Source organism: Anser brachyrhynchus (assembly GCF_964034855.1).
Source record: "Anser brachyrhynchus genome assembly, chromosome: 20".
Classification (NCBI taxonomy): Eukaryota; Metazoa; Chordata; class Aves; order Anseriformes; family Anatidae; genus Anser; species Anser brachyrhynchus.
In genome coordinates, this window is record NC_137713.1 from 1,665,218 (window position 1) to 1,692,424 (window position 27,207).

The 27,207-nt window shown below is 47.2% G+C and overlaps 1 protein-coding gene across 15 annotated transcripts in view; it reads left to right on the forward strand.

Annotated features, from left to right (window-relative positions):
- MSI2 (musashi RNA binding protein 2) overlaps positions 1-27,207 on the forward strand; it is a 238,688-nt gene that overhangs the window by 4,087 nt on the left and 207,394 nt on the right. For 14 of the 15 annotated variants that reach the window (XR_013941079.1, XM_080562585.1, XM_080562592.1 and 11 more), the window contains exon 5: positions 1,085-1,126. The exons of the other annotated variant lie outside the window; for it this stretch is intronic. Coding sequence is in view for 13 of the 14 variants with exons in the window: in XM_080562585.1 (XP_080418711.1) it covers positions 1,085-1,126 (42 nt within the window). In the remaining variant the exon portion in view is untranslated. The remainder of the gene's footprint in view (positions 1-1,084; positions 1,127-27,207) is intronic. 15 annotated transcript variants of the gene reach the window in all.

Consider the following 27,207-nt stretch of genomic DNA (forward strand, 5'->3'; position numbering starts at 1 on the left):
TGCAGTCATTTTTAAAGATGACAATTTAAGATGGACATCTGTTTAGAAGGTGGGATTTTTTTAATTCACATCCAGCCATTCATTTATGATGCTTTTTATTTTTAAGTGATTTTTGACAGGTAGAGAACTTTTAATTTTTAAAGGTGACCCATGTGGAATTTTTTTTTTCAATTGCAGAAGTAGCATTTTGGAATTGCAAAGTGGACACAGTTTCTAATTTATGCAGCATGATGGGAGTCAATGCTGTACCTTGAAACAAGGGACTGCGGGGTGAAACAGATTTTTTGTTGTTGTTGTTGTTCCTTTTTGTCTCTGTGGTAGCATGCTTCATTCAAGAATGCTTTAGGTAATTCCTTCATGGAAAATCTTTAAGAAGTTGGTCCCTTATGGTTTAAAGTGCCTGCATGTTTTGTCTTGCTCTCTTCTTTTTCCACCCCACAGTCTTTAATTGCTCACCCATATTTTTTGAGGGAAACAGTATACCAGATCAATTAGCGATGTTATTATGAAGGATAATCTTGCATTCCTTCTAACGATTTAGTTCTAATAATTAATTGAGATAATCTGACTTTTGAGTTTTGCATTTCTTTTTTTTTTGTGTGGTGTTACTAGTCAGCTGACAAAACAGAAAACTAAAAAACGAAGTAACCCAAAGCCCAACTGAAGGAAGGTGCAGGTGTCAAAAACAACAGGTTAAGATCTTGATCAGGAGTGCTGATTTTTCTGTGCAACCTCCAGAGCATGCAGATATGGTTTAGCGTGCAGTTTTGTTGTAGAGGTAGCACCCAGAGGCTACACAGAGCTCCCTGGGTGCAAGCAGAGATCGTAGCCCTGAAGTTGATGCAGGGGATGTACGGAAGAGTTGTTTTCTTCCTCTATTCCTATCTCCCTCCCCTTGCCAAAAAAACTACCCGACAAACCCAGACTGTGATCTCTCACTTCCAAAGTAGTTCTAGATGACCCAGTGTGCTGAATTATAAGCCTGAGAAATGAGGGATTAATAATTCAGTGATTTAAAAAAAGAAAAGAAACAAACCCTGACAACAAAAGCTATCTTGTTGATTTCCCCTTTCTTTTTCCTCAGATTGACCCTAAAGTTGCATTTCCCCGACGAGCACAGCCTAAGGTAAGTAGGAGGATCGATAATAGGATTTTAGGCACACAGAGAATCATTGTTGCCAGGCAGTTCAGGTTTCAAACAGGGAATTGGCAATGAAAGCTTTTAAAGCCGGAGTGCATGGCGTCTTAAGGGTATCAGCGTATGGCTGTGAAACTACAGGAGAGCTGCTTTGTGCGATATTACGTGTCTCCAGTTTAACCGTCTCCTTGCAGAGTCCCGCTCAGCTGCCACTGGCTGAAAACCAGAGGCTTCCCTCGTTGTGGTGGGAGATCGTTGCTGCATTACTCGCGTTTGTTATGCTATTTTACGCAATGTGTTTTGCATGGTGTTTATGAAGAGCGTTTGGATTAAGTGCAGACTTTGGGCTTGTTTTGAGCTGAGCTTTCAGTTCTGTGGTTGTGATGGATGGGAATATATCTCTGCCTTCATTGTTTGCAAGTTTTCTTTTGTATAACTTCAGAGATGTGTTTGGAGACTTAATAAGTGTTGGACAGCAAGTTTCTGATGAAGCTCTGAACTCTTCAGGCCACAGGGTATTCTTTTGCAAGAGCAGCGAAACAATGAGCTTTAAGTCCCTTATCCGCTGGCTGGAGGAGTGACCTTCTTCCAGGGCACTCTTGCTGTAGCGCGGCCGGTTTCCGCGCAGGGACAAAGATGCTGTAGCTGTGTGCAGCGATGCTTCTGTCTGCAGGCTTGCTCTGAAGCATCGCTAGGTGCCATTCCCTCTGGAGGACCTGCTTATGGAATAGAAGTGGTCGTTGCTCTTTAGACTGTGGCTAATGAAAGCAACAGATCAGTTTCAGATCCAAATGTGTGGGCAGTTGCATTTGAATTCTGGAAGTCAGAGGCCAAAAGAAAACTTTTATAATCAACTTACTCTTACGATTTGTTTCTGAGAATCTATGGGAAGAATTGAATTTATCTGGTGTACGCCACTTACATACACTATAATCACCTTGAGTTGCTTTGGTATCCTGTTTAAAAAGCGGGGAGACGACTGCAAAGTTGTAGAGGCATGTTTATAATACGGAAGAACAGTTGAAGGCTCATGGCGTGAGATTACCTGAGCAAATTTAACCTAACGATTCTATTGTGTATAGCTTTTATGAAAGCAAGCAGTTTAATAGTGTGTGGAACTATAACATTATATATTGCGCAAAGCGTGCATCTGGAAAAAACAATGTGTAATTTAAGAACCTTAGACATACAGCAGGAGAGGTGCTAGTGATTTCTTTAAAATAAAAACAAACAACAAGAAAAAAAGCTAACAGCCTACTTGCAGAATTTTAAACCAAACTAATATAGTCAAGTATTTAGGGGTTCTTTTCTTCATTGGACATATCTAATAACTAATTAGTGAATAATGAGTTGCCTGGCTTGCTTCCATGCTGAGCAGAGTTTATAGTTCATAGGGTTTGTGGCTTCTGGATTATGTTGTTGAATTAATGCTGTCTTTCAGATAAAAATTCAGGAAACTTAAAAAAAATTTGTAAGGTTTCATGATTCAAGATGATTATCTTGCATGAGGGTGATCTTGCACTGTGGTTGCTGTTCCTTTCCCCCTGCCCAATACCTTTAAAGGCTTATTTACTTTATAAACTGTCTTCAACTACCAGGTATCTGTTTCTATAGTGCTATTTGTAAAAGTTAATAATAGTTACAACAGAGCTGTTAAACTGTCCTTTGCGATTTCTTCTAAAACAATAAATTAAAAAAAAAACACCAAAAACAGGGCATGTCTTATGCAGTGGATATAAGTGTGTTAAATTGACCTGATTTTTGCATTGTTTAACAGGAAATTTTTGCAAAAGGGATTTTGTTTTTCTTCAAGTAGCTTTTCGTGGTAGTTTTTTTGCTTTTGGTGAGAAATGTGTGGGGTCAGTTCTGGAATGCACGTTGCTCTTAGCAGGAACTGCTCTGTCTGGAGAGGCCAGCGCTGTCTGTGGCTGCTTTTTACGTACTTGTCCCTTCTGAGGTGCTGGGATTTCCACAGGGTACTTGGGGGGGAGGAGGGACAAAAGACTTGAAAGGGGCTTTATCATGAAACTGGAGAAAATCGTGTGCAGTGAAGAACAGATTTTACATCGTGATATATTATTCTGGGCTGTATTTTATACTCTGGATTTTCTTATTTTCTGTTTTTTTAATTAGATACTGAATTAAGGTTTTGGACTTCAGTTGTTCACTTATCGCAGTTGAATAGTGAGTGTTCACCGTTAAAATGCAACTGTGCTTTAGTCTAATTAACTAGCTAATGCTCGGGTCTGTGGAGATTAATGGCATTTAACGAAACGTCTCTGTCTCTCTCCAGGTGCGAGGGGAGACTTTTTATTTTTTTCGTTTTCCCCCACCAGCCGTCCTCCCTGGCGCGTGCAGCCAGACGCAAAGGGCTCAGCTCTCTCCGGTGGTCTCCGTGACGGGGTACGGGGCTTTGGAGGAGGAGGCTGGGCTGCGGGAAGGCCGCGCTCGCTCACGGGGCCTGCTGGCAGTGCCTTCCTTCCACCGGGCCCTTCCTCCCTCGGGGCACCCTCCCGACCTGCCCGGGGTGCTCAGCTCTGGCCGGCCGCGGTTCTCGGGCCCCACGCGCCTCCTTGCCAGATCACGCCTCGCTGTGGCCTGCGGGGTCACGCTCGCTTTCTTGTGCTCGCACAATGATTTGTGTCCATGCCTTCCCCTCTTCTGATTGATTTTAATTGGCTGGGCCTCCTCTTTCAGACCGTGTCCCAGTAAAACGCTTTCTTTTGGGCTTTTTTTAACTGCATCTTCATGATTTGACACCTCTCTGGTGATGCAAATTGGTTACTGAGCAAGAAGTGGCAGGCTGTAACAGCGGAGCATTCTTCCCTGATTTTCTGAGAATGACCCTTGCAGAAAATCCTCAGTGATTGCCTCCAGTGGATTACGCAGTGATGTGTAATCCTTCTCTCCTTGTGAAGTCCAGGATGACTTGAAGCCATTGTTTTTGGAAATATGCTGCAGGGGTTTGACTCGTTGAGGTTCCAGTCTATGGCTATCAGCGAGATGAAAAGAATACACATCCATGTTCTGGAGGCTGCTGTTCCTTGATAACAATCTGTCCTGCCTCCAAATGCTGGAAGGAGCTCTCTAACAGTTGATTGTTTGTAACTCTGCTGACATAAAAATCCTTAAAAAGCAGCCGTGACGGGGTGGGCAGGGGAAGGAAGTAGTTTAGTACCCTTTTTTTTGAATACCAAAGACTACTGTCATTTGACCTGTGATATACGCAGCCTGTCAGCTCTGACCTTACCTGCTACGTTAGCTTGGAAAAGCCCTATCAAATTTAGCACGTTCACTAGATGTTCTCAAATGGGAGCAATTTCCACCCCCTGCACCACCTCCCCCTTCCTTGGAAAGTGTTACTTGAAAAAGGGGAAGGGGGCAAAAAACAAACGTGAAGAGCAGAAATACAGCAGCCTCAGTCCATGAAGAAGCTCTTTGGTCATGAAAGTATGCTTGTGTAACTTACTGGTACAGATATTTGGATGCTTTGTTGTGCGAAGCAGTGCGTGAGGCAGATAAAACTTCACTCCAAACTTGCAGGTAACGAGCTTGCTCCCTGAGTTGTGTTTTGTGCTCGGGTTCCTCCAGCATGGGGCCGAGGAGCCCGCTCTGGCACTACTACGAGGCCATGGTGCACGCGGCTGGGAGTTGGTCTGGCAAGGCAGCAAGCTGGAGCTACCGGTAGCGGTGTTCACAGCATTCACCAGCACCACGTGTGACCTGGCGACTGCAGTCTGCGTCCTCTGCAGCGGCTGTGGGGGCAGCCCAACTACTGCTGGGAGCTGCTGGGGGTGCTCCCGCAGCGCCGTGCTGTGGGCTGGGCGCTGGGCGCTGACCACCCGGAGCAGAGCTTCTTCTTGTCAGGGTTGTGTGTTGTAATCTGGGATCTAATCTGCGTTGGTTGGGCACAGTATTCTGGTGACACTGCCCAGCACAAAATAGCAAAAGGGCTTTGTTTGGTGAGACAGACGTTTAGTCTGGTAGTCGAATGGTGATGCTGAATACCGGTGTTTCTGTTAGGTATGTTTCATCCTGACAGAGGACAGCGCAGGACCGATAACTAGTTCTGGCATCTCTGTGCTCAAGTCAGCCAGTGTATCTGCAGACTGTGCGTACCTTGTCTGTGGACTAGCTGGTTTCCTGTCTGGCCGGGCCGATGGATTGCAAGAGGTGCAGTCGTACACATCTGTTCCTCCTTCTTGGGTGAAAAACAGCATCAACAACTCTCCTTTCATTGGAGTTGCTCTGGTTAAACCCACGTGAAGCTGGCTGTTCCAGAGCGGCAAATGGAGGGCATGCCCTTTTGGAATAACACCCAGGCTAACCTGGGATTTTTTTTTTTATTTTTTTTTAAGTGAAACAGTGGATTTAGATGTCTGATTCCAATTAAGTTAACTGTAGGTGGGGTGTCTGCATCCCTGGGCTGTTTGATAAGCATGAGCCAGAGTAGCAGAGAGGTTTTATTCCAAAGCAAATGATGGACCTTGGAAATCAAGAGTTCTGTTGTTTCCTCCCTTGCTTCTTCCTGTAAACTCCTCCAGGTTAGTCCCACTACTTCCCTTCTTGCTTTAAGTATAGGGCAGACTTTGAAGTCCTTTTCAAAAGAATGCGGCCTGGACACACTAGCAGAGCTTAGGATTCTTCCTTTCCTGCCACCCTTCCTTTCCTACCAGGCTCAAGAGCAGCTAGGTCAGACCTTTTTGCTATTAACTTTGTTATTGTTATTTTTTTATTCCCCTGCATTTGCAGGTCTGGATAGAATAAGAGAGGTAGTATTTGCTGCTCTTGGCATTGGGCATATATGTGTACCTTAATAATATTGCTTTATCTTCAGCATACAGAGTGTGAAGGCTTTGCCAAATGGTATGAGGGACTTCTTTTTGCAGCTTATGGCCAGTGCGTGGGTGCCTTCAACCTGCCCTGATGTAGATGCCTTGTTCAGCGTAAGCGGCTCTTAAAACTCGTCTCCCTTTGGCATCAGGTGCTCAAATGAAAAAGTTGATGAGTCTGAGTCTTGGCTGATCTTCTCAGGTAGTAGAGGATCAGGGTTTTAAAACCCATTATTCTTGGGCTCAGCTTCTTGCTCTCTGTGATCTGTTTGAGGCAGAACATGATCTCTGTTCTTTCATGCTGGCAGCCAGAGGAAAAAGTGGCTGTGCAAGGTATTCTGTGAGTGCAGTGAGTTTTGTCAGAGGCAACAGCTGAGCTAGATTTTCCTCGCTTTGTTATTTTTGGAGATGTAAACATTTATTTCTTCTCCCTAAACACTCAGGTGGATGCTCACATTGTCCTTAATCCCCAGAGACTGTCCTGTTCTTGTGTAAAATATGTCTTTCTATTATCATTGCCTAAGGATGTCTTTTGTGTTACAAAAACACAAAAGCTGTGTCTAGTGTATTTTTCATTTTAACTTACTGCTGACTTAAAAATTAAAATTGAACATTGCTTAACTTTTTTTTTAATGTGTTTCTCCGTTCCCTTTGTTTTTCTCTATTATTAGATTTTTTTAATGGCATCTAGCCGTAACTTTTCTGCACTAAGACCTGGGTGCTCGGATATGCCAGGAAGGGGTCCGAAATAAGGGAGGATAGGGAGATGGAAGAAGAGCAGCATGCTAACACCCTTGTACACTCCTCTCTGCTTCCAGATTGAGTACATCTCGTCTGCAAAGTGCTGAGCCTTTATCAGCCCGGGGGTAGGTCTACTAATGACTGATCTAAAACCATCAAATTCATTTATTTGTCACTGCCAGTGACAGCCCAGTTAATGCTAATGGATTCTTTTTTTAGCCTGTTGACTCTGGTGATAGTCTCATAAATGTTGTGAAATCCAAAGCATTAGGGGAACTTGTAACTTATTTTTAGAGGAGAGCTAGTGAAACGGGGTAGAGTGATGTATGCAGATCGAGGTATATGCTATGCTGGGAAGGAAAAAGAACAGCTCTTCTATTTTGTTAAGTCACACGAAGATGTCTTTGCTGTTCCTAATAGTTATTTGACTTTTCAATTGTATTTTAATGTTCTCTTCAAACACATTTTGGGTCATGCTCTAAAGGGAAGGGAAGCTGTAGATAGGGCCAGTCATTTTACGGGGAAAAAAAGAGCTTCTTTCAGAAACTGGTTCATCTGCAGGGCCTGGATCTTCTCTGTCCCTATTGTGCAAAAGCACTTAAGCATATACTTAAGTTGGCATAAGCATGTGGGTAAGTGCTTTGCTGAATCAGGGTGGACTAAAAGCACGTTATTAAATGCTTTGTTGAACTGAGGAGTCTGTAGCAGAAAAAGACTAAAAGATTACTTTGTGTGTTTGACAGTACTTTGTATACGGTCAGTTCCATCACTTCTCTTTCACAGATAGTCAGTTTCATCTCTCTTGTTTTTTCTCTTCCACCAGAGGATCTCTCTCACAAGAAAATACTAATCTGCTGTTGCCTCAGAAAAGTAATTGCAAGCACGAGGCTGGGTCTCTGTAGTATCTGATGATTTTTTTAAAAATCGTCTAAGCTTAATTTAGTCTCTAGTCCTGCAATCACACATTCTGTTTGCCTTAGTCACTGGAATAATTCTGTAAACTATGTGAGTAGTGTTCAACGTGGCTTAGGTTTCTGAGATGATATTGCTGTAGAAACTGTGGTTTGCTGAGTAACTTTCAAGTTAATGTGAAGCCCTGTAGTCGGATCAGCATGCGGTATTAATAAGTTACTTCTAAACTTTGACGTTCTGCTGCTCTCCTGTTGAAAATGTTTCCTTTATTTTTTGAGTGCAGAGAAAATGTTAAGAATGTTAGGAAGTGCTTTGCCCTTGCTTAGTCGTTCCTCGTGCTGGGACATCTGCAGCTGTATGTGGTGTTGTGATCAAGTAGGCTTAATTTATGTATTAAGATTGTACTCGGAGCTTTAGATTAGGAAGAAGGACCCTACCCTGCTGACGTTTTTGAAACAACACATGAGGAATAGTTCCAGAGACTTTAGCAAGAGCAGTTAAATGCAAACAGGGCTTCTTAATATGTTGGTGAAGTGTATGTGGCAAGAAGGGTGAGGGGAAAGTAATATCAACAGCAGCAGAAAGCGTCATTCCCTCTGCCCTTCCCTCCCCCCAGCAAGGACTTGCATTAATTTCCCATTGACTCTGATGTACAATAGGGAAGAGGTTTCAAGCTGACTAAAGGGGCAAAGGTCCAAGAAAACTACTGTAGCAAGAGCTGATGTAGAGTGACAGTAATGAGGTGGCCTGGCAGGTGGGAGGGAAAACGGAGGGGTGGGGGAAAGAAACTAATATCTAGTGAATTAAGTAGTTCCCAAGGTTTGAAGTTGTTAAGTCCTGTTGGTTTTATTTTCTTCTGTATGGGCCTTGTAACTGTGAGATACGGCCAGAGCAAGGCCTCGGTGCTTCTTCCCTTGGCTGGGAACTTGGGCAAAGCCCTGGAGCAGTTCCAGCCCTTGTGGCTTAGCCCAGCTCATTGGGAATGCTGGTATTGCCCAGAGGATATGAAATTCTAGTCCCCCCCAAACCTGTCCTGTGCTGTTTTCCTTTCTGTTGTAGTATTCCAGATTCTGAGCTCATCTTTATGCTGTTTTGCATGAACAGGAAGGTGAGGAGCATAGGGAGAAGAAGCATTCTGAAGATTTGATTTGTTTAAAATAAGGACTGTGAAGTGCCAGCAAGAGTTTCAGCTCCTTGAATGCTGGCAGAAATAGAGAACCTACTAGGTAGAGAGTCAATAGAGGTTTTTGTTAGAATTGCTATATAAATGTTGTACAGGAATCCTCCTGAAGGGTGATTTGATGGGGTGTGTAAGGAGTGTGCAAAGAGCGGAGTGTTTGTCCCAAGCATCTGTAAATCCAGCTGGACTGAGAGGTATCGCTCAAGTTGGAGGCACGGACTGTGGCAAAAGCTCATCAATAGCAAACCCTTAGCACTGGTTTTCTGGTGGGCGCACTGCTGGAGAAAGGTGCTGCTGCAGGGACCTTGCTCGTGTTTTTTCTGAAGCACTTACTGAAAGCAGGAAACGTGTAGTTTTCCATTTGGCCCTGTTATCAATCATTTATGTTCAGAGATGCACAGGTGCTGTTCTCTGCTCGGAGTCTGAGCTGCACATTGAGCCTGGTGCATACACGGCGTTTATCCCGTGTTTGCCAAAGGTTTGCAAAATGTTGCAGAAGAGTATAGAAGATGCTCATTTGCCGGTGAAATCTTCCTACTTCTGGCATTGTGCTTGGCAGACCCGCAGAGTTTAAAGCAACGCTGTGTGCTTAGTGAAGTGTAGAAGGGAACAGAAAAGATGGAAAAGAAATCTGAAGTTGATGTGGAGATGTGAAATATCGCAGGAATTTGCTGAGGACATGGGGCTAGCACCCCACCTTTTGGCGCAGGGCTGCTGTGGGCTGTGGTGTCCAACGCTGTGCCTCTGCTCTCTGCAGTGTCCTGAAGATCCTGGGAGATCTCGTGCACGTCCCACACGAGCCCAGCCGAGCCAGCTGCAGGGAGGGGTGTCAGTCTGGTGGCTGGGGCTCCCCTGTGTTTTTGTTTCAGTTTGCTCATTTTTTAGTGATTGATATATTTGTACTAGATAGCTGACCTTCCTCTCCAGTCAGCGCTGTAGGTTATCTCGATACCTCTGGCCCTGGCTGGGTGGTCTGCTGAATATGCAGCACACCTGAAGTTTGGTCTCCACCCTGTTCAAGCTGTACTTGGTGATAAAGCCCCCTGAAAACCTGCGCTTTGTGCCGTGATGGTCGTGTCCCAGGAGCACCGAGGTCGGCACAGCCTAGCGTCGGTGGAGATGGGACTCTGAGGAGTGTGTGGGAACCCAGACGAAACAAGGCCCTGATGCTGCTGGGGATGCTGCCATTGACCCTGAAGAAGCAAGGGCTGGAGGAAAAAATGGCACAAGGGATTATCCAGGGTATCTCAGTGTGGCAGAAAACGCAGCTGTTTCCTGACCCCCGGGTTCGGTGCTGGGAGGTAAACGGTCTCCTCTGTTCTGAAGAGATGCTGACAGCGTCCCTGGACGTTGGGAAGGAAGTGCGTGAAGCGAAGCAGTATCGAGTGCTGCCAGCTCTTTGTGACTTGTTTGAGGGATTAAACTGAGGTTTTTTTGTTTTTAACGACTTTTGATTGAGAACTCAGGAGGGAGGCCCTGACTCAAGCGTGCCGGTGCTGTGGGGCACGGTGGAGGTTGCAACTGCTGAACGCTGAGGTTCCTGCTGCGTGCCCGGGTTTCCGAACTGCGCCGGCGGGGCGAGGCTTTGGGGAGGGGGGAAGCAAGATAAGGGCGCTAGGCTGCAGCGTGCGAGAGGTGGTTTGTGGTGCGAGTTACGGCTGATGCCGTCACGTGGCGCTGCGGGCTGCCATGGGGGCTGGGGCGCAGCGCTCGCCTGGCGGCTCCGGGAGGCGAGGGCAGGGGCTGGCAGCGGCCTCAAACACGCACGGCACCGCGTTGCAGCGCAGGCCGGTCCTGGTGCCCTCAGAAACGAGAGGAGAGGAGCGAGCATGCTAAGCTGCAGGTGTCCTGGGGGCCCCCTGCCTCCAGATAGCGTTGGCTGCTCTCTTCCCCGCAGAGCTGGGCGCTCAGCCATGCCGGACGCTCCTCCGCCCCCGTGGCCCGGCTCCTGGAGCCTGGCGTTCTCCTTTGTGCAGCGGGACCGTGACCGCTGCTCGCAGCCAGGCCCTCATCCTTCGCTGTCGGTGCCTGGAGGGGTGGCTGCGGCGGTTCCTCCTTCCTGGATGAGGAGTGTGTCCCGACGCGCCTCCACCGAGGGGCGCGTTGCCGGAGATGTGCCGTGTCCGAACTGCACCTGCCTGTCCCCCGCTGCCCCCCGGGGGTCCCTGCCCTGGTCAGCCTGCATCCCGTGGGTGGGTGGGTGGCGCGGAGGGGAGCTGGAGAGGGTCTCCTGCCAGGTGCCTGTGTGCTTTAAATCCCCAAGTCAGCCTAATCCTGGTGAATCACCGTGAACCGTGATCAAAGCGTTGGGTTATGCATGCGATGTCCGCAGCAATTTATGTACGAAGGGGGAGTTGTGCTTGTCTTGTGTGACTTTTTTTTTTGATCTGTTTTAATCCGGTCACATCTTCTATGTTATATCTTCCAGATCAAATAAAATGATAGCTGAAAGCCATCCATGGTTAAGATTTCTCCCAGAGTTTTGTGATCCTGGCTTTGATTTGTTGTAGTTATTAGAAGTCAGTTCAGATTTCTGGGCTGCTGTTTTTGAGGTATCTTCAGTGGATATTTTAGTAGGGGCATTTCTTTTTTCTCTCAATCAATTATTTGTATGTGTTGGGGGGTCGAGAAAGCAAAACATAAAATACAAAAAATGAAAGCAATTTAGTTACCAGTCCAAAGGCTTTAATGCTAAAGAGCCATGAAGAAACTTTATTGAAACTATAATTGCCGACATAAGCAGTGATTATCTGTCTTCATGCTTTTATAGTCCCCATCACTGTCATCTGAACACATCAAGCTGATGAGAGCGTGTGTGGAACTTTATTCAGCTGATGCTGCGTAATCCTGATCTCTTGCAATATGTGGAAAGTAAAATAAAGTGTCAATTCATTTGAAAATGATAGCTACAGAAAAAAGGGAGGGAGGACAAGTATCCTTGCAGAAAATGTAACCTTATTTCATCCAGCTTGCAACTGAAGGAACGTGGTTGGCAGGGTAAGCATCTTATATGGGCAAGATGGAAAAAAAATATTTCTGTTTCTTAATGTTCTTAGAGGTCTTTGGCAGGTGCATTCCTTCATCTGCGGAGGGTGCATCCCTTTGTTTCCTTGAAATGTTCTGAATTTCCTCCAGCTGAGAGAAGGACAACAGCACTTGTTTGTCTTGCCGAGAACTGGAGATTGTTGGATCAAGGCAGACAAATGGATGCTGCCAAGCGCTTCTTGAGGTGGAAGAGAGATCAGAGAGCAAGTCCTGAATTGCTTGGCCTGCTTATTGGTGCTGGTTATGTGGGCAAAAATGTGCTCTAGGCTGTAAAGAGGCAGAGGGAGGAAGAGGTAATTTGGTGGTTATGTGCAAGATTATTTTCCTGCTGCTTGGCAGGTCTGAAATGTGCAGCATTAACGTACAAGTAGTTTTTGGTGGACTCGCTGGGTGCCGTGTACGTGACATGGGGCTGTTCTGTAGAAGAAGAGCTTGCGCTTCCAGTACAATTGAGTGAATAAATCTAATGTGGCATTCCTGAACGGTAATCTGGTCCCTGTTTTTGTAAGGAGGATCTTAGGTCTTCACTGTCCTAAGAAATGTGAGAGACTTTCTGCTGCCTGGCAGCCGGAGTGGTAGAAGCAGCAGTGTGTGCAGAGCTCGGGCGTTTTGCATTGAAGTTAGCAGACCAGGATGGATGGTTCAAGTTTGCTTGGTTGAGGCCAGGATTACTAGGGCCTGATTGCTGTCTCTTCTGTCCCTTGCTCTCCTGCTTTTTGTGTTTTCCAGGCAGGTGTGAAAATGCCTGAATTCCGTTTCTAAGTCTCATAACTTCCATCGAAGTCAGCTGCTCAGGGTTTCTGAGGAAGTCGGTGGAAGAAATGAGGTAGGAGCCAGGAGTAGTTCTGTGATTTCTTAACGAACAGGACGTGAGTAGTCCAGGGCTAAGTTTGGGCTGTAAGTGAACTGTTTTGTGGATGACTTTGGGGTAACGGAGGTACTTTTTGGACAGGAAACTACTATGTTTTTTCTTGTTTTCCCCCCATAAAATTTGGAGGCAAAAAGGCAGCTTTTTTGATGGAGGAAAACATGCAGGAGAATTCACAGCTTCTAAATCTATTTTCATTAGCACTATTATTTACTATTATCTGTTATTTACTCTAGGTAAAAACCATGAGTGACCATGTACATTTCTGGTGGACTTTTCTAAATTACTCATTGCTGGTTGTCTCTGCTGTCATTGAGGTTAGCAGGAGTTAACTGTAAGCTTCCATTAGAGCAGGTCAAAGCAAAGCTCCTAAATTGCTTGATACACTCATGGCCATTTCAAAAACACAACTAGAAAACTACTAGTAAAGTGCCTAGATACACAAAGAAGTAAGGTAATGCAGTTTTTAGAAGCATGTTCCTGCCTGGCTTCTATTTGAAAACAAAATGAGGTAGTGATATTTTGAGAGCTTCTGGTCTTCGTCTTAGTGAGATGCCAACGAAAAATGCTTCTTGGAGAAGTTTTAGTGAAAATGTAGTTGAAAGTCTGTGGGACACAGGTTTCTGTAGACATCAGCATCTTCTTTTTGTAAAAGATTGAAGCGCTGAAATGACTGGAACTAGCTCAGATCTGACCCTTATTCTCATCACATGGAGATGAGCTAAGTGATTGTCATCGCTCTTGTTTTATGGATGTGGAAAACAGAAGTGCTGCTCACGTGTCCTGCAACGTCCAAACCGGTGGAAATAACCAGTGCCTCCAAAGAGGGCTGCTGCTGACCTGCCTCGGGTGCGTCCTCCCCTGTGGGGCTGTGCCCACGTCGCCTCTGCCCTGGTTAAAGTGAGGAGATGAGGGCTCGTGAAGCCGGCATTGTCCCGGCTGAGCCATGGCCAGTGCAGTGTGAGTGGTGGTGTGTTGTCTTCAGTTCCACGAGGGGATAAAGCTTTGTGCAAAGGTTGCCCTGGCGTTGCGTCGCGGGGCTGTTTGGGAGCTGGGGAGCAGGCATGAGTCAGTCACGACAGCCCTCTGTGAAAGGCTGATGCTGGCTTATTGGAAACAGTTGTTCGAAGTAGGCCTGGTTTCACTGGGCATTCAAAGCATCTTAAGAATGGTGCTGGTGTTGTTCACTGTCTGAGGGGGGACAAACGGATGCAGGGACTAGGCTGGAAAATGCTTAAGATGTAGAGAAGAGCGGACGGAGCGCAGCACACCGCGCTGAAGCTTCTGCGAACAGCCTGGGGCAGGGAGGGGAAGAGATGAGCAGAGAAGGGCGCTCTGCTGCCGTCCACTTAACTTCTGGGGGATGCTCCGTGTGTGCCGGGGGGCTGATGTGGCAGCAGGACGGTGCACTGGGGACTCCCCCCCCCCCACCCCAAGCACCGATGCCGGTGGCAGCGCTCGGCTCCTTCCTCAGCAGCCCCTAAGCCTCTGCCCTCGCTGCCATCACGGTGCAGCGCTGCCCGGGAAGCCTCCTGAGGGCCAGGCAGAGCCGTCCTCCTGCCTGCAGAGGACTTGCCTGAACGGCACCCCTGTCGGGGAGGTAAAACGCACCGGGCCCCTCTGGGCCGCAGCCCGAGCACCCCGAAGGCTGCGCCCTGCTCCGCGCCGCGGCCGGCTCCGTGAGGCGCTGGAAGCTCTGACTGATGTGCTTTGGGATCCTCTGGCAGGCAGCGCTGTAGAAACGAGGAGTATCATCATGTTTTATTGTGGCTTCTAAGAACGCAGTGTGTTTGTGCTCCGGGGAGCCCCAGGGGCTTTGTTTTTCACCAGGCCCGAGCTATTCTTCAGCGGAGCCTTCCCGGAGCGTGATCTAGTTCTGCCCATTAGGAGTGAGAGACGGGCCTGACTGATTTCTGCTCCCTGCTGCATAATAAATCTGATACTAAAATTAGTGCTGGTCTCCCTAGGCCATAATTCTTGCTGAGATTATAGAGAATTGTGTGTGCAGAGAGGAATCATCGTTGTGTGTGTGTGTGTGCAGTTTTTTGTTTTTTTTATAACCTTGAGTGTCCAATTTCCAGGTTTTTTACTTAACCCCCCCATCTTTTTCCCCTTTTCCTCTCTTTTGGGAAGCGCTTAGCCTTTCTGTGTATTTTGGCTATTTAAGCCTCTGTCACTGCAGGCAGATGAGTTCCTTGGGAGCTCTTCTGAAGGTTTTGTAATTGAGTCTTTTACCACGGCGACAGGATATTATTAACCTTCAGTAAAGCAATTTATTTCATACTCCTTTGTGGGGATAAGCCTTTTTTCCCCCAGGAAAATATGTATGTGGAAAGGGTTTTATGTACAGGGGTAGCTGGACTTGCAGTATTTATTATGATTTTAAAAAATAATAATTTACATGAGAAATGGGCAGTTCTGTTTGTGTCAGTTTAAAAGAAACCTTTGGTCCTGCATGACTCCCACCCCTGCTCCAGCATTTTATTTTAAAGAACATAGTTTTTGCCTATCAGCGGCTTTGAAAGGAGGTTGTATTTCATTTTCGAACTCCATATATTTAGCCCCTGTGAGCACTAAAGCATTTTGTTTTCATCTTTGAGACGGCCTTAAAAAATGAGCTGAGGCTGGAGGGAGGAGTTCCTCGCGGGGTCTCCCTCTTGGCTCGGCCTTTGCCCTGAAATCAAATGCAGACTCATCCAGAAGTCGTTACAGATCGGGCAGCTCCTAGAATAGCAATTGCCAGCGAGCAGGCGGGAGTGCAGGATAAGTAGTCAGCCTGCCTGAATAACTTGTATTTTCTATTGAGCGTGATGACAAAGGCACTGGTCTGGGATTCAGGGGGACTGGGCTTGTCTGTTGCAGGGATTGTGGCATTGCCTCTCCCTGTGCTTAATTTTTTATTTTTAAAGGAGGATGAGAGTATCGTTTCCCATATCTAGTTAGATTTTGCTTTTCACTTCAGTAGACTGTTAAACTTTTAAATAAATACAAATTGATGACATGTTTTCCTGGTTTGTCTCGTTACTTGAAAACTTTGCAGTCACAGAGCCAGGTTTTTAAGGAGTTTGCAGTACCTTGCAGTATGAATGTGTTCTCCCAGCAATTATATGAGGTAAAGAGCTGGTATTATTGCCACATCATACAAGGGAGCTTGGATGAGAGGTAAAGTGCTTTGGCCAGAGCTTTACGTTTGTTAACACACTTGCATCTCCTGGCGTAGTTCATGGACTTTAGCTGCAGAGTTATTTGTTTTTCTACACTATGCATCTTCAGCTGAACTGCTTCTGCTTTGCTATTGAAACGGGCGCCCTAGAGAAGGTATTTTGGGTGGAGAGGCTGTTAATGACCTTTACTATGCCTGTCCTCGGGAGCCACAGTCTCCCAAGCTGGTCTTCCTGCATTTTACCACTTCTGATTTTTGGGATGTTTGGTTACTTCTACACAAACTTTTTAGCATCTCTTCAGCGGTTCCATCCCGTGCATGTTGGAGGAGCCTTTCCATTCAGCTGTCAGAAAGCTCTGACTTGACCTGGGGAGCTCTTGCTCCTGGCGGCAGGGGCTGCGGGGCGCAGCGTGCCGCGGGGCTGTGGGTCCTGCACCAGTCCTGCCGCAGGAGCTGGGGAGGGCTGCTGGCCCCCATGGTGCCCCGTCCTCCGAGGTTACAGCTGTCTGTGTGCTGCTGGCACTGAACAGAGATCCTGGGAAACATAGATAAATCCGGTGACCTTGCTTTTATACTGCAGCCTTCCAGCGCCATCGGTTCAGTGTGCTGCTGGATCTTCTGCTTTGCCCGGAGCGGAGCAGTGCTGTTGCTGCTTCAGGGGGAGCAAGGGGCTTCCCCAGGGGCCGCCCGCCTGCTGATGCCGTCCCCGCTCCTGCCTGGGCTGTGCTCGGGCCCCCTTTCCTGTTTAGTCCTTCAGATCTAGCTAAAATGTGGGAGAAGGTGCATGTAGCAGAACATTTTGGTCATTGGATGACTTTTTGGCCCCTTTGCATGCTGGCTTGTAAAACTTTGGAGCTGGTAGATTTATTCTTATTTCTTCAGAGTATCTTTCTATTTTAAAAATACTTAAACTACCTCCCCCCCCCTTTTTTTTTTAACTATAGTTGTTGTAAGTGAGCCCCACAATCTGGAAAAAAAAAATATTAAAGCTTCCCCACCAGAGATTTAATTAAAATATTGTGAAAGGCAGTCATTGAAAATGAGAAACCTTTTGAGTGGAAGGCACCCTGATTTCCCTCCGCGGAGCTTTTTGTCACCATAGAGATGAAAAGAGAAGCTCAAAATTGCGCCTTCCCCTTGTGCGTTGCTACCGAGGGGCCGTGGCTGCAGGTAGCAGCAGGGCCGGGGCTGCGGGGACAGCGCGCGCTTTAACTCTTGCAGGGCTCCCGCGCCCGTCGGGATTTCCTTCCCCAATGGACGCGTGTCTTGGTAGTTTATTGTTCTCTTTTAATTTCCTGTACTTCAGGGCTGGAATTTATCTGGGCTGGCGAAGGGGAAGAATTAAGACGCCCGTCCTTTTGTCTCGGTAAATCATCACCAAGCAACTTTGTGCATAGCACGGCCTGTTGGGTCCGCGCTGGGGTTGTTCCCAGTGGGTGCAGATCGCTGCATCGTTCCTGAGGTGCTCGTGCAGAGGGCCTGTGACAGTAACCCAACTTTGCATTTTTAATTTTATCACATAAGAGTATAAACGGGAACCCTCTGCATCAGGGTTCAACCCTCTCTGAGTCTTATTTAAAATATCTACGTCACTTTTTTGTGTGTGCTTTTATTTTAAAACAAAGGGGTTAAGGTTTTTTCCTTCCAGCAACCCCTCTAGAGGAGTAGGGATTAATAAACATGCTGTAAGTGATGTAACTGCTCTGATACAGTTTCAAAGACAGTCACACAAATTGAAGACTATTGGAGGGTATATGACACTGGGCAGTGTTATGCTTTTAATCATTTTAAAAACAAATTTTTCTCCCTAATTGTATTAAAAGAGAGTGAAGAGCAAGCTCAAGTGGATTCTTGGCACAAACATCTCAGACAAATGAAAGTAAAATGTATATTCAAGCTGTCTGCTGTTGTATATTTTACACCATACCTGTCTTTGTGTCTGATTGCAAATGAACTAATAGTTTAGCTTTAAGCTGTTTGAGTGAGACCTGTTGTGTTTAAACTTCTGGATAGAAAATGAACATAACCCGTGTAATGGCTTTACTAATAGGGAGTATTGCTATATTGTAATTTGCAAATTAATGGTTTAACTCTGAGATTAAATATACAGCTGTGTTCTTGTGTAATGTTACAAGACAAAATTACATCAAGTGCTTAAAAACAGAAGGGCCTAATCCAAAACCGGTGGGTGTCTTCCCAGGGACCTCACCAAGCTTCATATTAGGCCTTTTGTGCTCTGCAGCAAGGGTGCAGATGTGTAACGTGAGCAAAGTTGCTTAAATGTGCCTGTGCCCGCAGTAAGGGGCTGTTAACATCTAGCTACCTGAGATACCAATATATTCAGAGCAAAATAATAAAATTACTTGTTTCCATGGTGGTGGTGACTAAGGCCACCTAACTGACGGTCAGGTTCAGCTTGTATCTGGCAGGCTAATCTAAGTGATGCTGTTGTGCGCATCTATTTGAGTCCTTGCAAAATTATATGTGAATTTTCAGTGGAGACAGTATTTGGGAGCTGGGCTCGGCTCTGATGCAATTTGCCCTTGTGCTTTCCTTGACTGTTGCTAATAAGAAGTGCTGGCCTAAATCAGTGTCTTGGAGAATCATCGATTCGCTAATTGCAGATAATCAAGTCTCTGCTCCCTGCTCATGCTGAGACCACTTTTGTTTCCTGCCATTCCGCCAGGATTCGGGCAGCATCTTCCAGCATTTGACGTAACCAATAAAGTGGATTTTGAGCTCTCGTATTGTTAATTCTCTGAGGTGATGAAGCTATTGGTATTCAGGCTCGATAAACAAGAAGCTGTTACACCGCTGCCCTCTCCCGCTGGAATGCGCTGCCGAGGTCTGAGCCTGGCGGGGCGCTGGGGGGCCGTGGCCGTGCGGGTGGGCTCAGCGCTGGCCTCAGCAGCCACCTGGCTCCCCCAGCCTGCGGAGCTGCTCTGGACGCGGGCAGTAGTTGCTTTGTGTCTTACTGGTTTTTTTTAAGATGTGCTTCAAGAGGTTTCTTGTCTTCACACTTCTGGGTTCAGGTAGGGAGGGCGTTTTTGCGTGTTGTGGATTTTGCAGGTAGTGTTTGATGTGAAGCTGCTCAACGTGGCTGTGTCCTGTGGCTAGCTCACATGGGAGAGGAGAGGAGAGGAGGGGGGCTGCTGCTGCTGCACGCTGCCATCTCCTGCGTGCCCCATCCCGTCCGCGCAGCAGGCGGCCCGCGGGCGCTCCGTGCTGTCCTGCAGCCAGCCACCCGGCGTGCCTCCAGCCCCGCTTCAGTTCCTGGCGGTGCTGAGCATCACTGAAGGATGTGGAAAAAGGGGCAAGAGGTGATAATGGCTGGCAGGCTTTTCAAACGACTTCATGTAGAGCAGCGGTTGATCCCAGCCCATGAAAAAACAGGAGGAAGTAAGAGTTCTGAGAAGCACGCAGTTAGCTAGTGGACATGGCTTCTTTCTGTAGGTGTCGGTCCTGTGGGTCAAGTAGAGCAGGTCAAATCCTCTGAAGTTCCTCTTCCTCTGCTTTGCAGGTGCAGGAGCCGATTGTACTGCCGTGACTGAAGCGTTTTGCAGAAAATAACGCGGGTTTCTCAGGGTGCCTACCTGGCTGGGAGCTGTCTCCGTGTGCAGGCAGAGCCTGAGGTGCAGGCGTGGGCTGGTGCCCCCTGTGCGGCCCGGAGGGGTGCGCGGGCAGGACACGGTGCCGCAGGGGCAGGAGCAGCGCCCGCTTCAGCCCCGTGCCCGTGGGCTGTGGTCACCCGCGGCGTGAGGTGTGTGCTGGCAGGCCTGGCAGCGGAGAAGGGCGTAAGGCAGCGTGCTTGTGGCACACAGAGGGCGACGGTGGCGTCGGCCTCGGGAGCGCGCGGGGACGCGCAGGGAGCAGGCCCGGCCCAGGCCGCGCGGGCGCTGGGCAGCAGAGCCGGAGGAACAGATGATCGCGGACAGCTTAGGTTACATAATCTCTGCTGGGTTTAGTGTCAGCGCTCCCGCGGCCCCATCCAGCGCCTGTGCCCAATCTGGCTCGCAGTGCTCCTGAACGTCCTTTTAATTTTTCTCTTTATTAATAGTCCTCTGACTGTAGCGCGCTCCCTCCCCGGCTGTGTGTGGTGTGCGTGCCTCGAGTGCGTGCCGCTGCTCCCCGCCGCTGGTGCTTCCTGCTCCCCCACCAGCCTCGAGCTTTTCACGTGTGTTTTCTTTGCTAGTTCCAGAGACGGTTTTGAAAAAAATGTTGTGGGGAGGGAGGCAGGAGGGCTGGGCAGGGTTGGAGCTCGCGAGAGGAGCTGACTGTTCCCATTCATAAGCGAGGCTCGTGGGGCCGTGAGGGAGAACAGAGGCCGGTTTGGGAAGATGGGCACGGTGGTGGCTGAGCTGGTGGGGAAGGGGAGGCAGGGGGGCCCTCCTCGGCCCCCCAGGGATGGGGTCCTCCTCCTCCCGAGCACAGCTTTATCAGCTGGAGGAGAGTTTTGGAAACCTAGCTTGCACATGTCTGAAAAGGCTGTTCTCTTTCTGTATGGGGCTTTTATTTTTGTAAATGAAGTTCAGTGCATTAGTTTGTGTTCTGCTGGTAAGTGGTGAAGACCGGTGTATCTGTGGGGGCAGAGCAGCAGCGTTTCTGAGCGCTACAGGGCGGCGATGCAGGATGCCAGGGCCTCCCCTCACCGAACTCCAGAACTAGGTCGCTTGGAAGTTACTCTCCACTCCTGCTGGGATTGTCACTAATTATATATACGCGTCCTGGTGGCTGGCACTTACCTGAAGCTCTAGCATTGTCAATGTCAGCCATTATTTTTATTGAAAATAATAAAATAATTAAAAAAAAATAAAATCATATGCAGACGCGTACATTATCAGAGGGAAGGAGAAACTGAGATGTGATTCGAGATTCAAGTCTAGAAATCAAATAGAAACTGCAAGATCTGTGTTCAGAGTGGACTTGTGATTTAGCAGCAACATTAAGCGTTCAAAATACTTGTGCATTCGTTCACTGAGGCAGCTTCTCTTACATTAGCTGTTGCATAATGCTCTCGTGTCAGTTTAAGCAGTTGAAAAATATCGTGGGGAAGGTATTTAATGCATTGTGAACATCGGTGCAATGTAGCAGCTGTTTAAAAAAATACAATAAAAATATGGAGAGCAGAGAGCAGTGCATGCTGCTTTACACAGGCATGTTGGCAGCAGGCTGAAGTTATGGGTAGAGGATTTGGAGATTGTTTTTTTTTTGTTTCTTTTTAGTCTCCTGGGATCTTGATTTATTTTTGTTACTTTAAGTGATGGCTTAACTAGGAAAAGACGAGGGGCAGGAACTAGGTGAGAGGAACGAAAACGGGGTGGGGGGCACAACAGATGTTTAATAAATTTTTTTGCAAACATAAGCAAGTACTGTTCTTGCACATCTTGTGCTAGTAGCTAGTACTGAACAATTTCTTCCTAAACTCTGTGATTGTGAGTAAATTATGAAGCAAAACTGCTAATGCCATCATGATCTTGATTGTGGGCCAAATTGTGCAAAATCTAGTAGTATGTCTGTATGTGTAAAGAAAAAAAAGTCAAAGTGCTGCTAATACAGCCAGCTACTGCTGTTTGCTAAAGCGGTGGATCGCAGTCTGTGATCCCTAGGTGAGTAAGTCTCTAAATTGTATTCTGAGATGCTGTACGGCATAGCTGGAGTACTACAACATTATTATTATTTTTTTGCATAATGTGAAAGAGCAAGAATCTAGAGCTGTTTTATTTTCACTTATTTTTAATTTTTGTGCTTAGTATTTTGAGCTGTGTCATTTTGCTGGTGGATATGTGCAAATAGAAGTCAAGGCCCGGATGCAGGGGGGACATTAATTTTACTTTATTTATAAATATATGTATGAATACGCACACGTAATGGATGCCAGAATCGCTTATATATTTACGTTTGTTCAAGTGTACAAGAAATGTGATTGACGCCACTGAAAAAGGGAGAGGGGGAAAGCACAGTGAGTTATAGCTTTTGGTCCCTAAACTGCTATTTCTTACTGTATCCTGGAAGAGCCTTCGTACTAATGATGCTGAGCAATAAATAACACAGGGAAGATTAATAGCTGCCTATGGTAGCAAATTATAGTTGATTTATTGCTCATAATATATACAGGTGCAGCTAATTTAATTAAACACAAGACCTTTTTAATGCTGTAAAGACATCCCTCTCTCTAAAAGCGAACCAGCAGTAGGATACTGTAATGAGGCTTTAAGTGAAATAAGCGGCATTACAAGCAAAGCTCTGCTCGGTCTGATCAGCCTCATGGAGCTGGGGGAGGGAGTATTTTTCCATAACCATTAATGCCACTTTAAGGCAACTTACGCCATAACAAAGTCCAATTTAATACACTGGTGCAAGTTATCCCGTCTCTGCTTTGTCATCCATAAAGCAGCATGTGCAGCTTGTTAGTTCTTGGCGATCCTCGCAGTGCTCGCCCGGCAGAGGAGGGGGCTGGGGCGCGGGTGGTGTGGGATCTCTCCCTGGGGATGTGAGCAAGTAACAAACAAGTCACAGCTCCCTGGAGCTTCCCACTTGCTAGTGGGTTGTCTTCTGTTCATCCCTCGTCTGACTCTGAAGGTGGGGAATGCGCTCAAGGGAACCCTCTTGGAGCCTGTACCCAGGCGTCCGCCGGCAGCTTTCTGGGTTGGCTTGTTGGTGGGTTTTGATCCCCTTCTGCTCCTTCTTCCAAAGCAACAGAAGTAGGGAAGTTGAAGTGGGCATCGTTGTGTGTGTGCGTAAAACTACAACTTTACCTGGCCTCACACTGTCATCTCTGCTCCCGCTGCTGTAATTTCCCCACGAGCAGGGGCTGGCGAGCCTGCCCTGCAATGCAACCTCTTTCAGCTCATCACGATGCGGAGTTGGGTGCTCCTGCCTGCATGTAATGGGGAAGATGCTCAGTGATACTCTGCCACCGTTACTTGATTATTTGTGAAAGCGTAAAAGGCTCAAGTAGCTGATTGATTAATTTTTCTCTAAGTTTTCTTCCCTCTGTTGCCTTCATTTGGAATATGCAATCAGTGACGGAAAATGTGTTAGGAATAGATGGGTATGCATGTGAATGCTTAATTTTTTTTTTTCTAATTCAGGCATTCATGTGGGCACACGTGTCCTGACGCACGCTGTGCAGCCAGGTCTCCGGCACCCGCGGGGGGCTCGGCAGCCGCTGCCCTGCTCGGGGGGCCGGGGCCGGGCAGAGCCTGGCGTCACCCAGCTCGAAGCGAGCGCCTGCTCGCCCTCTCTATCCCTCCCGCTGGGAAGCAGGCCAACAGCTCTTTGTCATAAATCCTGCCAGTGCTTTGCTCCGGCACCTCGGTCGGTCACGGTTAAGGCTTCTGGTTTGGGGGTTAGACACAGCCTTGTCCGGGGCTGGAGGGATGTGTGGAGGGAGAGGGCATCGCTGTGTGTGCTGGGGCGGTGTCGGGCCGTAGGTCCGTGTGGCTGGGAGCACGTCGGGCACGGCCGTGCTGCCGGAGTAGCGGAAGCAGCCCGGCTAGCGTGAGTTAGGGTGCAGGAAGAAGAAAAGCCCCAGAGATGCCCGCTTTGTGAATCGGCAACATGCTATTTTAAATCCTTTCCCCCAGTTCCCCAGAACTCTTGAGCAAAAGGAAACGAAAATCTCCTACGCGTTTTCCAGGACCTGTTGCAGAAAATTCCCCTAGTCTGGTATGTCTTGTGGTACTTGCTGGTGCTTGCACGGGGAGAGATGTGTAAATGCAGATGGGTTTTTATTTTAGAAGGCTAGAACTACATATTTTCACATAGTTGTCAAAACTTCGACATCAGCTGATGGCAAGTACCAGGTCCGACGGCCCGGCTGCATGAAAGCAGCTGCTGTGCTGGTTTTGTGTCTCCATGGGAAAAAACTTTCCTTTTTTTTTCTCTTTTTTTTTCTCCTTTTCTTCCCCTCCCATGTGGTCCTGTTGCTGTGTGCTGGCTGGAAGAAGAACTCTATGCCTCTGTTTCTTATCTGTTTAATAGATAGAGTAACAATTAATTTCACTTTTCAAGGATTCCGTTGTGAAGTGCTTTTGAGAAATCTGGGCTGAAATGTCACATTCGATAAGGCTGCTTGAGAGCTTCCATAAAAACTACTTTTAATCCAGATTACGTTTGATGATAAAATATTGCAAAATGTTCTGCTTCCCCGTTCTCTGCTCTTCTCTGTGCCTACGTCTTCTGTTAAGAGCTGGGAGGGAGCTGAGAGCATGGAGACAAAATGAGCACTTTTTTGACTTCTGAAACCTTTACAGTTACTCTTATGGTTGGGGGGGAAGAGAGGAAACTGTCTGAAAACCTCCCTGAGGCTGAAAATAACAACTTAATATTTTAATTTCCCATAGAAAGTGTAACATTGTTTTCTAACTGGGTCCAGTGTTTGCCCTTTTGTGCTGTACTAACTCTTCTGGTACTTGTAGTTCTGATTATGTTCCCTCATCTGGTACTTCAGGAAATGTTTTCGTCTTCAAGCATGTCTAGTGACTCAGATACGCGTCTCCTTAGCATCTGGTGAGCGTAATTGTCGTTATTAATCTGCCCTGTGCCAATCTGTCTGCAGAGCATCGGTGGCAGGACGAGGAGGTGTGCGCCTGGGAGTGCATCCACGTGCCGTGCTCTACAGAGACGTGACTTCAGGGAAAGAGTTGGAGAGGGGTCTGGGCTCGGCTGGTGGCCTTTCACTTCTGTCACTGCCTCCAGTGCCGTTAGAAACAGGGAGCTGGGGGCATTGTTGACTTGATGTTTTTAAATTGCATGTCGGGCATGACTGTATGCGGAGTAGCTGGAGCAAGAGTTTGAAGGGAAGTGGTTCCGTGTGGACGAAATACTGTAAGGGTTGTTTTTAATGTGTGCTGCTGTTGCTGAGGTGGGCTGCGGGGGAAAGCTGTGGTGTGAGCAGCTGCACCTGCGTGCTGCCCCCTCAAACCGGTGAGGTTTGCTGCATCCCGCTGCGCCCTCCTGCAGGCCGCTTGGTGTTTGTGCCAGCCTCTCACCGAGCCGGTGCGTGCTGCTGGACGGGCACGTCGGAGACTTGTCGTGGCTCTAAAAGAAGAGTTAATTGGTCAGGGGGCTGGAATCGGCGTGCTGCCTGCCTTCGGACATGGTTGACCGATGCAAACATGCTCTAATTACGTCATGCTTCTATTTTCGATACTGTGAGTGGGTTGTAAGTTAATATCTGGCTCTAGAGTTCAGAGTTAGAGGCTCATTGGAACCACATACAACTTGGCATTATCTCCAGAGCTTTGTGCATTTTCATTTCAAACACAGTTGAATGAAATTTCCTACAAGAAAGTCCATTCTTCCCCCTCTGGTTCACGTAAGGATTCTGCTTCCCTGTGCTCTAGCCACGAGGTGGGCAATACATTAGCTTTAAAATGATCTTTTTTTCCTAAGCCCAGAATATCTCTTACAATGCCCGTTCTAAGGGGAAGGCTTTAAACACTTTTTCTCCTCTCTCTTTAGTGCTGTAACTCCTGCTTGCCAGTTCACATAATCACAGGCTTTTCCTTCATTCTCGTTGTTCATCAGATTTGACTGCTTAATGCTTTTTTTTCCCCCCTTTTTTCTGACATGGTGGTTTTGTCATTGCTTCCATAACAGCAATTTGTTGCCTTTGGCTTCAGAATAAATTGGGGAAATTAATAGTGCATGATTGAGAGCTTATATTTTAAAATAAATTGAACTGGAAATAGATATTTTTTTATTACTGTTAAAAACTCCGCTTTTTCAGTCCTTTTGTTTTGAGCAAAGGGCACATTCTGCTTTAACAATTTTATCATATGTGTGCTATTGTAATTTACATAAATGAATTTTAAATACAGTTATAAGCTGTGGGAAGATGTTATTGTCTCTGCACAATGAATGTGGAGATTTATGCTGTGCATACATCTTGAGTTAGATTAACATTTGTTCCCCTGTCTCCGCTGCGTAGTGTCGTGATGGAGTCTTGAAATCTTTACACAGGTACTTCTCGAGTGTGTTTGAAATAGCGTTTGAATTCTTCTTTCAGTTCTTTCATTTCATTTAAAACACGCTTTATGGATATTAGACTCAATTCTGATGAAATTGACAAAAATAACAGAACTTTGTTTTGTTCTGGGAGCGGCTGCGAGCGCCCTCCCGGGCCCAAATCTAAAACAGTTCCCGCTTCTGCCAGGGTTTGTTTGTGCGGAAGCCGAGCACCAGAGCTGTTCGGTGAAGTCAGTCCAACCATGTGCTTTAACTTCTGTTGCTTTGATGGATTGGGACCTTCGTCACGAATTTTCTGCAGCGTTTTTCTGTCTTCTGTCCAAAGCCATCCGTGGCGGAAGCTGGTTCAGCTCCTGCCAGGGTTATTACAGCCCTCGGCTGTACTGCTCGTGGCCGGGAATTGAGGAGGGCTTCCAGCACGGCGAGGTGGAAGCATCACCCTGGGAGGTGCTGGGTGTGCACACCCTGCTTCGAAGCTCAGTGCAGACCTGTCCCGGGGAGCTGGCGGCAGAGCCTTGAACTGAGTTCTGGTCACTTGGAGCGAGGACTTGCCCCGTGCCCTGAGGTGGAGGGAGGCACAGACATCCCCTCTGTTCCGGCCCTTTCCAAGCCTTCCTTTTCCTCCGAGGAAAAAACAACCTGCAAAGTGGTGGTTGGCAAACTTTGTTGTGTTCAAGATGACATGATGGTCAAGTTCAGGTGGCGGAGCGCACCACGAACGGAGAAGTTTTGCTGGAGATCTGGGTGTGGGACGGGTTGGCCGCTGCACCGCAGCGGGAGGGAGGAACCTTTCCGAAGCCGACGGGGTGCGGCGGGGCTGCTGGCTCGCTTGCCAAATGCAAGCCTCTGGTAAAGGCTCTTGTGGGGGCACTTAGTGTGCGTGTTGTGGGGGAGGAGAACAACAATTTGACTTGGGGCTGGTGATTTTTCTATTGCAGTGGTTGAATTTCTTTCAACTATAGTGGTGTTTCGAGTTCTGGGGACAATTACCAGCTCTTTTAGATGTCTTTTTATTTCCACAGCCTAAAAATGGCCATCTGGGGCAGATCCACCTGAATAGCATGGCTTTCTTTCAAGGCTGCCTATTGAGTCCTCACTTTATCAAGCCTGGGATTGTAATGTTTCCCCAGCCAAGTAAGGGCCTCTCCCTGAGAGGTTAGGATTTAGGCCGGGAGTGTGTGTGCTGATACGCAGAGGTGTAAAGGAAATCTGCGAGCATGTTTTCTGTGTGTCATAGAGGATAGATTATAATTCTTAATTTATCACCCGCATTGGCTTCCATCTGGATTATTTAAAGCAGACTTCCTCGGACAGCTGTGCAATTAATCTTAATTTGTGTCAGAGCATTGCCTAGAC